Raw genomic sequence first — 11,791 nt, 5'->3', positions numbered from 1 at the left:
GACAACACAATTTTATGGATATTATTATTATGAGGTGGTCGCCAGTTTCAAAAGAGCCCAGTGAAGGGGGGTAAAAGAACAGTTAAAAAAAATGAACTTAAGTTTGAATACAAATTCTGAGACTACAGGATTAAAGGGAAAACAAATCCAAAATTAAAAAGTTAACGTTAAGCATTTTACTTCCATTTATCCTAATCATGTTACCAATTTTTATTGCCAAATACAAATGAAGGTGTATAATATTTCATAATAGTTGAGTTTTTATAATAGAGAAACTTCCCAGAAAGATAAAATTAAGAGAATAAATTTAGTACCGACTAATAATATCAAAAGATATCCAAAAAATTTATTAAACTAATGTTAGAAAAATTATATCTATGATAGGTTTATCTCCATAGAGGTGTACTGGCTTGAATCCAAAAAGTGTATTGACGCATTAAAAGAACAGAAACAAATAATAATATAATAAACAAAAGAAGGTAATGAACACTTAAAAATTGCCTATTTGAATTTAAATTTACAGGAAAAATTTGTTTTTAAGGTTTATAATTCAATAACAAAACTATTTATTACATTTTTAATAACAAAACTATTCATTACATTTTTCATGAGTAAGAGAAACATAATAACAAGGGGCAGGACACTAAGTGGGATTTCTCAAACGCAGAAAACTTTAAAATAAACCAAAAATATTATAAAACTGCCAATTCATAATATTAAAACTAATATTAAAAGTTTTTCCCAAAAAAACTAAGACAAAGGAAAATAAATGAAGAAAAATGATTATAAAAATATTTCATGAACAAAAAAATATTTTACATAAACAGAGAAATATAAATCAATCAAAATCAAAACGAAATCAAAACGGCGCCTGAAAGAGAAAAGAAAAAATAATTACAATTAACATAGGCAATTTAAGGAATTTATTTAATTTGTAAATTTATTTTTTATCTTTGGCTAGAAAGGTATAATATTAATTAACGTAAAGAAAAAAACAGACATCAGGAAAGAAACTAATAACTCTATAGAATTAATACACACAGTGGCGTAGCTAGGAATTTTCCTTAGAGGGGGTCCATACATATTAAATCCTGGGTTGGCCCTTTTGCTCTGCCTTCGGCCGGGTTTATCTTAAAAATCATAACAACATCTTCGACAATATATATAAATATTTTTAAATGCATGAATAATGTTATTATAATTTAGTAGATTATTCTCAATGACTTTATAATAATACTACCCATAATAAATTCAGTAGTAATATAATATCCTTTCACAAACATCAAAACCAGAAAAATATAAATATTAATGGTATTTATTTGATACAAAGTCACTTTTAAGTCTTTTGAACGTATAATCTAAAAAAAATTTGCTCTGGGAGGGGTCCAAACCCGAAAACCACCCCCGTAGCTACGCCACTGAATACACAACACGGAGAAACTAAAATTAGAAAGACTGAATATACTATTAGCTAGTTACATAGAGAGTAATCGCCCCACGAGAGAAATAAACCAAAACTACTACCGATTTAAAGTAATAAATGAAAAAGTACTGTATATTAACTGGAGTTTGTTCGTATTAAATACCTGAGAAAGGATTAAAGTCATGCTTCCATAGAAGTATTAGAGCATTAAAACCACTAAATAAAATATCTGGGATAAATATGGATAAAAATTAACACTTATTCGCTATATAAGGTTCAAGTTTATCGACCTAATTTAGGGGGACCTAAAGATTTTAAGATTGACCTTATATATAACCTAAATAAATAAAAATATTTATATATGAAGATATGTATATGGTGTTAAAACCGATCGATGCATATAATATAATATTATATATAAATAGATTAATATATAAAATATAAGGAAAATTGATTATACTAATACAGACATGATAATGTAAATCAAATAATATCATTGAAAGTAATAATACAAATGAATTATTTATATTTTAAGTTGAAAGTTGTTAAACTAGAATACCCAGATATAGCTTATGTAAAATTTAAGAACCTTACAACTAGCTAAAATACTAAAATTTAACAAATGTTGAATTTAACTATATACAAAAAATCATCTGTATATAATGTTACAAGTTTAAAAATCTAACTAAAGTTAATATAATAAAAGTAAATATAATTTATTAGTTATGTTAAGGTATACAGACATTAAGAGCAAAAATGAATAAATACAGCTAATGTATAATCAAAAACCATTGAAAGCTTATTAAAGCATTTTACCAATATTAAATTTCAACTATAAAATTTAATGTCATAAATGTTTAGGGGATAAAGAGTATCTTTAATTAAGAAGGGACCTAGATTAATTAAGTTACTATGTAAATTGAAACATGTTTAAAGAGAAAATTTCAAATTAAGAGAAACAAAACTATAATTTGACTACTTCTGTATTTATATAACCAGACAAAAATCTGATATATCATGTAAATAAATGTGAAAATATTGGTCCTATAAAAGTAAGAGGACATTATAAGTTAAAAAATATCCAATTTTAGCTAATATTAAGTCAAAGTATTAAGAAATAATGAATATTAAGTTTTAATACTAACTTTCACACCTTTTTTTACATTTTCGTAAAGCGACAAAACGTATAAAGTTAATCATAATTCGAGACTACGGGACGAAACGAATATATTAAGATTGTATTGGTTGATATTTAGCAATCTAATAATATTATAATATGTCTATAATTGTATTATAAATTATTATAGCAAATTTTATCCATAAATTAAAAATGTAATAGATAGTATTCTAAATAATTTTATCCTACCCCCCTCCCCAACTTATACTTACCCCCCACCCCCTTTTAGATATTAGATGCAAACTGTTCCTACCCCCCCCCCCTCCCGCTCATGTAGACACTGTTAACCGTGATTGTAAAGGCTAGCGACGCCCCTGGTTATCGTCTAGATACGGACAAAGATTCTACCTGTGGCTCACTAATGGGGCACCTCTTTTTAGACTACCATTGATAGTAGTGTTCAATTTAGGAATGCTTCAACAAGTTCCAATAAGTGCTGAATTCGGGTGAGGATGTTGCATCAATCTAAATCAAATCTCGCTATTGACAAAAAAAAATGTAGTAAAGCAGCAGATTCTAGAATTTAAGAATTGGCTAGAAAACATCAATCAATTTTCTATAAGATAAGACATCAACATGATTTTGCCTTGCCAATACATTTAAAGGATTAAGCTGTATCAAAACTGTTTCCAACTCATAGGCTATAATTTATACTTCGCTAAACAATTGAAATGAAATTAGACCCGACCAACGAGTAATTGCGAGAATGATCCTAGATCAATTCGACTATAACTAGGGTTCAGGAGTCAACGCCAAACGCAAATATGCGCAAAAGCAATGACGATATTCGAATTTGCGCTGATTTCAAAATTACGCTTAGTGTTGTTAAATAGATGGGTCAGGTTGGCATGGCCAAAACCCAGCCAAGTTTGCCGAAAAAACGATCTTAAACCCGAGCCAACACATTTAGTGATAGATTTGAACTGACGAGACCCAATGGCTCTCATAAACTGACCCATCTGGTTGTTCCGATGTGTAGCTTCCATTAGCGGCTTGCTGGGTCACAGGTTTAGAGGTTTTGATATCAGAAAGTCGTTCTAAAATATTAAGTTCTAGTAATAAATTGGCGCTGCCATTATATTTTATTCCACGAGGAAAAATTATGTAATAATATTTTAAAAATAAGCCTAGTTAAAAGTTTTTGATACCAGAAAAATCTAAAAAATGTATCTAGTAATAAATTGTAACCACCATTATATTTTACTCCGGATATAGTAATAAATTGGCCGGTCAATATATTATTCCACGAGGAAAAAATGAAAATTTTAAAAATTTGTTTTAAACCTAGTTAAATTTGAAACTAGAAAGATGTTCTTAAAAAGTGTCTAGTAACAATGCAGGGACGAAGCGTGAAGCAAGGGAAGCATTGCTTCCCTTGTAATTTTTTTTACAAAATTTTTAGATAAACTTAATATAATCTTTATACTATGCTAAAAAAAAAATAAAATTACTTCCTTAAAATAATTAATATATTTTTTATAACGTTAAAAAGATTTATAATATTTTACTACGATAAAAAATTTACTATTATTTTTACTACGTTCAAAAATTTACTATTATTTTTACTACGTAAAAAAATTGACGTTAAAAAATTTACTATTATTTTTACTGCGTTCAAAAATTTACTATTATTTTTACTACGTAAAAAAATTTACTATTATATTTACTATGTTAAAAAATGATGGAAGCAAATTTAATATTGCTTATTTTCCTATAATAAATATACTAATAAATCATAATTCATACGATATTTTCTTGGTGTAATTTTTTTATTACGAAAAAAATATACAAGAGGGAAGCAAATCTAATATTGCTTATTTTTTCAATAAATAAATAGAAAATCATGTTATGATATTGTTTAATTTTACGATTAAAAAATAAGCATTGGGGAAGCAAATAAAAAATTGCTTATTCTTTTATAAAAGAAAAATAAATTTTTTATATTAAATTTTTTTTCTTACTTTTTTAAAAAAAATTTTTTTTTCTTTAAATTAATGTTTAATAATTGTAATTGTATTATTGAAAATTTATTAATATTATCATTTAGCTCAAGAAATTTTGATACCAAAAAATTAATTATTGAAAAAGGAAGACCAAAGCCAATTTTAAGAAATTTAAAAAAAGAAATAAAATCTTGCATTCGTAATTTTTCTATCGATAAATATGATAAATATGAATGGCTCACTGGATGTGAATTTTCTAATTCTCTATATTGTTGGTCATGCTTATTATTCCCAAAGGAAAAAATAACAATAATATTAGATGAAACAATTGATATAAATAATAAATCCCAACTGGCTGTAGTTCTTCGATATGTTTTAAATAACGGGACATTATATGAAAGATTTATTGAATTCTTTGATGTTACAATGCATTGTGATGCTAATTCTTTATCAAAATTTGTCATTAAATTTTTGAATGATAAGAAAATTATGAAAAAATTGATAGGTCAAAGTTACGATGGCGCAGCTGTTATATCAGGTGATTCACATGGACTGCAAGCAAAAATTAGAGACGTCAATCCTTCTGCACTTTATATTCATTGTTTTGCCCACAAGTTAAATCTTATATTATCAAAATCTTGCAGCAAAATTAAAGAATGTAAGGTTTTTTTTGCAACTTTATCTGGTTTAGCCAGTTTTTTTAGTACATCATCTAAGCGTACAGCAGAATTTGATAAATATGTTAAAAAAAGATTACCACGAGTAGCCCCAACAAGATGGGAATACAATGATCGGCTGGTTCAAACAGTTTTCAATTATTTGAAGAATCTAGTCGTTTTTTTTGAAAGTATGATTGATGAAGAATCTGATATTGTTTGGGATAATGATGTTCTAATAACATCTCGTGGTTATTTAAATATATTAAATGATGCAAATTTTCTAATTTTGTTATATTTTTTTCAAGAAGTTTTTCTAGAATCCGATTTATTATTTGATATACTTCAAACTAAAATTAACGATGTATCATATTGTCTTAAAAGTATTAACGATTTCAGAAATTCAGTTAAATCTAACATAGAAAACTTTGATGTTTTTTGGAGAAATTTAAATGTAAAGGAAAATATTGAAGACAATTTAGATAAAAAACGTAAAAGATCCGGATTGCCTAATACAAGAGAATTTTATAAAAATTTGATAATTAAAATAATAGATACTATAATCAATGAAATTGATTTTCGGTTTGATACATTAAAAAATATCAAATTCGTCGAATTGTTAGATATTAGTAAATTTCAAATATTTAATCAAAATTTCCCAAAATATTTATTAGACAATTTAAATGACACTTATTCTCAATTTTTCGACTTACACAATCTGGAAACCGAATTAAAGGTAGTGTTTCGTGACGATGAATTTAGAAAGAGAAAAAATGTTTATGAAATACTTGAATTTTTAATTAATACCGATTTGATGAAAAGTTTTAAAGAGTTTTTTAAACTATGCAAATTCATTTTAACTTTGGCTGCAACAACAGCAAGTGCAGAACGGGGGTTTTCATCTTTAAAAATAATCAAATCTTATTGTAGAAACAGAATGAGTCAAAATCGATTATCGAATCTAGCTTTGATTTCTATTGAAAAAAAATTATTGAAAAATTTAAAATCTAGTAGTAACTTTTATAATTCAGTACTTGATCATTTTACTCAAAAACAAAGACGAATTCCGCTTATTTATAAATCTTAATTTTTTATGGTTTGACTAATAAATAAAACAAAAATTTTTTTTGATTGCTTCCCTAGTAGTAAACTTGACGCCTCGTCACTGAAACAATGACACAGTTTAGATATATATTGCATAAAGTAAATAAGATTGATAATAAACTTGAATAAATATTGCTTATATTGCTAACCTGCATATTACAAGCAAAGAGCTTAAACTTATTTTATAAGGTATGACTATATTATTATAATTAATGTAAATATTATTAATTAAGAAAATAAAAATACTTTTGATAAAAAAGAATGTTTGATTAATAAAATTGTATCAGTAGCTAATTAAATATAAAATTAAAATAAATAATGGACTCTTGATATTAAGAACTAGAGGGTAAAATAATTATTATAAATATAACCATGGTATTACCAATGACATATAATGTCATTGAGTAAAAATGAATACTGCTATTATTTTCTATTTTTTTTTTAACTTGAGTTAAGTTTAAAATATTTTACAGCGTCTACAACTGTTGTAAAATGACTCTCCGTGGTGCAATGACAGCGGTCAAAATTTAACAGTCAATTTACGGTACACCTGATGTTATTTTCCAAAGTTATGGCATATGAGCAAGAGCATTTTTTTCTTGCTAATAAGCGTATGGCGTAGGACATTATCACCCCTATTTTTGTTTAATAATATATAATTTACCGCGAATTGGCGCTAACTGTAAATGCAATGTTATCATGATAAGGCTATGATAAAATTTAAAAAATATAAGTCATGCGCAAAACTATTATAAAAATGAGAATGAATTAAATAGGTATATTATGTTTCAAATATAATATAAAAAATTTATTTTATTTTGAAAAATATTAACGATAAGAAGAATCAGCTGTAATTTGGATAGCGTACGCAACTCTTGAATATAACGCTGTACTCTATATTCAGCGTAACTGGAAACCATGGAAAAGTGATTAAAAATTATTATAGATTTTGCTTTAAAGGTGTTTTTTATATATTAAAGTACAACAATGAATTCAATTTTCACGCAAGATTTTGTGAAAAGATTAAATGAAATATCAAGCAATAAAAGTAGACAGAAAATGATGGATTTCATCAGATTTCTAAGTGCTAAAAGTTTATTTATAAACAATTGATTCCTTATTTCTAAAATTTTTACATAAATTTAGATCAGAATTTACACTCAACTTCTCCTTTATCTTATAAATCGTCAAGTATTCATTAATACTAATCTTATATTTAGCAAATTTATCTTTAGTTAGCGATCTACTTTACTTACCAATGACCTCTAGTAAAAAATCTTCCTGGGCCTATTGGGAAGAGCATATTTTATTGCAAAATTGGGAAAATTATTTAAAGGAACAAAATTTTGATTTTCAGTCTACTAAATATGAAGTTTTACTGCTCAGGTCACCAAAAAATTATAATATCACAAGTGACATACTTAGTTATAATGAAGATATATCTAAAACTCATAATAATATGGAGGACAAAAATATATGCATGAAATTTGAAGAATCAGTGATTGAATTAAGGAGAATCTTTTTAAGTTTTGTAAAATTATCAAAATTATATGAAAGACTTGGTTAAATATAAAAAATATTACTTCTTATTGATTATATATTAGGTAATGGCATTCCCAGAAGACTTAATTGTGTTTATTATAGAATGAAACGCAAAGCATATGCCAATTCTTTTAAGTTAACTGGACAGTTTACTTTGGCTGAAATTATAAATTCGTGGAAGGAATATCAAATCTTAATTAAAAATGAACCAAATACTTGTGCAAATGATGATGAAGATAAATTTGCTATTTATCAAACATTAAGCGAAACATTAAAAAGACCTATATTTATTTTAAAAACAATAATAAATTTAATACAAGAAGAGATAGCTAAGGTTAACAGTCAATCCCTAGTTCATAATAATTTATCCACAAATATTAATTATGTTCTGGGAATTCATGATCAGAATAGTTGTAATATACATGTAGAAAAAACTCTTATAGAAATAATATATAAATATATAACCACTATTTTGGATATAAATTTGATGCTTCTACGAGATAATATGAGCATATCAATTTTCACACAAACACTGCATCATATAAATATTGATTGGCAACCTATATATAATTGGATTTTGTCAAATCATTTCTCGTTATTCAAAAATGAGAAGGAATTAATTACATTTTGGTAAACTTATGTCATATATATTATAAGTACGATGTTTAAAAAAAACTGTTTTTTTAATGTAAAAAATGGGAGGAAAAGTATCGTAAATTTAATTCTGAAAAAATAAAAAAGTTAGTTTTTTAAATAAATGCAATTTAATTAAAATGAGCAAGTTATAAAATGATTTTGATAATGAAAAATTTGCAATAATATTACTAGATTATATTTGTCATAATTTAATAACAATATTAAAATTAATCATATTTTATAGGCACACTACCATCAAATTCAAATTCATTGATTATGTTTATAACTCTGCCTCACACTTCATACATGATCAAAAGGAATGTGATAAAGATTCAATGAACACTGCGGAAAAATCTAAAAAGTATACAAAATTCCCCAAAGGAGTTCAGCTCAACAATCTCATGTCCACACCTATTAAAGAAAAAGGATGCAATACAGGGACCTTAGATTCAGACCTAATACTACCAAATATTGATCAAAAGTATTCTACAAGTAATGTACAAGAGGGTTATAGGAAGAATAAAAAATTGTTGAAAGTCAAAACCAAAGAATTAATAGAGTTTCTTAATGGCACAAATGATTTGGGCACTATGAATAATTGTGATGCACATAATTCATCTGCATTAAACCAAGCTAGCACTATCAAGCACAACACAATGACAGTTTCCATGAAAGGCAAACAGATAAAAGAGGCTAATGTAAATACTCAAATTGGTAAGAGCAGTGATATAACTTTTGTGAAATCCATCGATTTTGAAACTAATTATCGACCACCAGTTAAGGTTAAGAAAAAAAATAGCAAATATACTGAAGTTATAAAAGGAGAAATTACCCTAGATCCTAGCATTATAATAGATCCTCTCTCCAATACTACCAACGATAAAATCTTGGGAAACATGGCCAATCAAACCATAAATAAGTTGAAAACGAAGAAGAGAAACATTTCTAAAAATTGTGATATTTTCCATCCTAAAATCGCTAATGAAACAAATGACACAATAATACAAATTTATCCCAAAAGTAGTTCTATACCGGATACAATGTTGCCTATAAATGCAAAAATGAATACAATTTCAGTTCTAAAAACTCAAGATTCTAAGTTTATAAAATCTTCCCACCAGAATAAATCAACTAATTTAAAAGACTCTAAATTGAGATGCCAACATAGACTTATAACCTTATTAAATTGTGTCGTTTCCATGTACGACCCACAAGAAGGGGAATACAACAAGAATAAAATAGCCTGGGACGTAATGGATCAAATTCTCTTTTCACGGCTATACCGTTCAAAAAAAATGTAAAAAACTCTTAAATATATTTAATTATAATCGCTTGTACTTTAAGAATTCATATTCATTACGAAGAAGTGTTGGATAGTTTTTTTAACTCAAGATTATTGCTTTGAAATCAAACTTATCTTATAAAAAAACTGACAATTTTTACAGAGCCGCTTTTTTCATTCATTTTCGTAGTTAGATAAGATGTTATAAAAGACGTTGGTAAAATTATTACTGCATTGATAATTAATAGTGGACCTATGCAAATTAGAGATGCACGTGTCTTGGAATTAGAACCAAACGGCAGACGATCACTGCATATATTGAAATGATAATTCAATTATAAATTATACTTAGCAAATGTTAATGGGAATCTATATCGATTCTGTTATTCAGTGCCTTAACAATGAGCTGTTAGAACCTAGGTGGGGGGGGGTAGGGATTGACGGTCTGGGATATCCTAATATATGGGTTGGGGACCTGGTTTTGCTTCAATTTTTGTCATCGTACTAAAATCTACAAAAAAGATTCACACACCAGTACTAAAGATGACAATAATTTCACCCCAGGATTGGCGGGAGTTGATTTCAATAAAAAGGCCTCTTAGTTGAACCTTTCTTTATTAGGCAACTAAGCCTCATATTTTATGACCGTGGCGGTTAGCGCCGCATTGCAATTTGAGTGCGGATTTAATTCTAAATTAATTTGAAAAAGAAAGAAAATATTTCTTTGCACAGTAGAATAAGTGCAGCTTTTATTTTATTTTAGGAGACGGTGCGGGGCCGATTCACGGTCACGGTGGAAATTTGTTGGAAACATCAAGATAGTGATTCGTTCTTTTTCTTTTTTTGTTATTACATAAAATTTATCATTTAATTTTTTAAGAAAGAATTTTTATTAAATCCATATAACAAAATTTATCATTCAATTTACAAATTTTTAAGAAAAGGAATCTTTTATTCGTGAAGGATATAAGAAAATAATGGTCCCTATTTTCTTTTTCATTTTTATTTATGCAAAATCAATGGTATAATCAGAGTTGTTAACGCTCCTTTTTAAAGTAGCTAACTCCCGCTCCCGCTCTTACCTTCTCAAAAGGAGTTAGTTTCCGCTCCCGCTTCTACATTTTTAAAAGGAGCTAGCTCCCTCTCCAAGTAATGGAGTGTCACTCCATAACCGCTCCTATAATTTTCATTTTTTAGAAGGTACACGAAACAAAATCATATTTTTTTTTTCAAAAAGTTTTATTTATATTAAATGATCTATCAAAATATTTATAATCTTTTATTAGCCTTTAAAAGTAACAAATTTCTAAATAAGAATCTAACAAACATCCACGCCACAATCCCTAAAACCTGTTTTGCAATACTAAATAAACGCTCCACAGGAGCACTAGAGGGAAGCGGGGTATTAGATATTTTTTCATTCAGGTATAAAAAAGGAGGTTGAACAAGTAATAAATATTTTAATATATTTAAAATAGCATCATATCTAATAACCCAAGCTCAACTATAATGAATTTCCCAAAAATAATTATAACCATTTAAAAAAAAATTATTCCAAAATAAAAAAAATATAGTTATCATTTCGAATTTGAAAGAAAGATTTTTTACTTTTATATACTTTTTTAGATTAGAGCTGCTCACTTTTGAAAATGAAATATTTTTACTTAAACACAAAAGGCATTTTGCCATTAAATTTGTTTGATCATTTGGAAAAACATCTTTTAGAAGTTTAAAATATTTTTTGCATGATGGAAATGACAATTCGATTTCTTCTTCTATGATCTCTAAATCCATAATATCGAAAACTATTTTTTATTATATATCTATCAAGTGAATATTAATATGACTTAAAAGATTTTCCAAAAAATTTTCAGTATAAAATGAAAAACTTGATGTTTAATATTTAAAATGATTAGAAGAAAAACCAATATAAAACTCGGCTCAACATTTAATAATGGATAAATTTAAATAAAATAAAATTTCATTTTTATCGAATTTTAATTAACAAATATTATTAATATTTAAAAA

The 11,791-nt window shown here is 26.7% G+C and overlaps 1 protein-coding gene across 1 annotated transcript in view; it reads left to right on the top strand.

Annotated features, from left to right (window-relative positions):
• The first annotated feature begins 4,969 nt into the window (after positions 1-4,969).
• Positions 4,970-11,791, top strand: part of LOC135924339 (uncharacterized) — a 29,925-nt gene continuing 23,103 nt past the window's right edge. Inside the window, exons 1-8 of the mRNA XM_065459397.1 lie at positions 4,970-5,450; positions 5,508-5,690; positions 5,874-6,093; positions 7,284-7,396; positions 7,450-7,494; positions 7,539-7,865; positions 7,908-8,475; positions 8,726-9,778. Of these exons, the coding sequence (XP_065315469.1) occupies positions 4,970-5,450; positions 5,508-5,690; positions 5,874-6,093; positions 7,284-7,396; positions 7,450-7,494; positions 7,539-7,865; positions 7,908-8,475; positions 8,726-9,778 (2,990 nt within the window). The remainder of the gene's footprint in view (positions 5,451-5,507; positions 5,691-5,873; positions 6,094-7,283; positions 7,397-7,449; positions 7,495-7,538; positions 7,866-7,907; positions 8,476-8,725; positions 9,779-11,791) is intronic.

This window comes from Gordionus sp. m RMFG-2023, chromosome 2 (assembly GCF_954871325.1).
Source record: "Gordionus sp. m RMFG-2023 chromosome 2, tfGorSpeb1-WG-v2, whole genome shotgun sequence".
NCBI lineage: Eukaryota > Metazoa > Nematomorpha > Gordioida > Chordodea > Parachordodidae > Gordionus > Gordionus sp. m RMFG-2023.
This window is presented reverse-complemented; position numbering and strand designations above follow the sequence as displayed.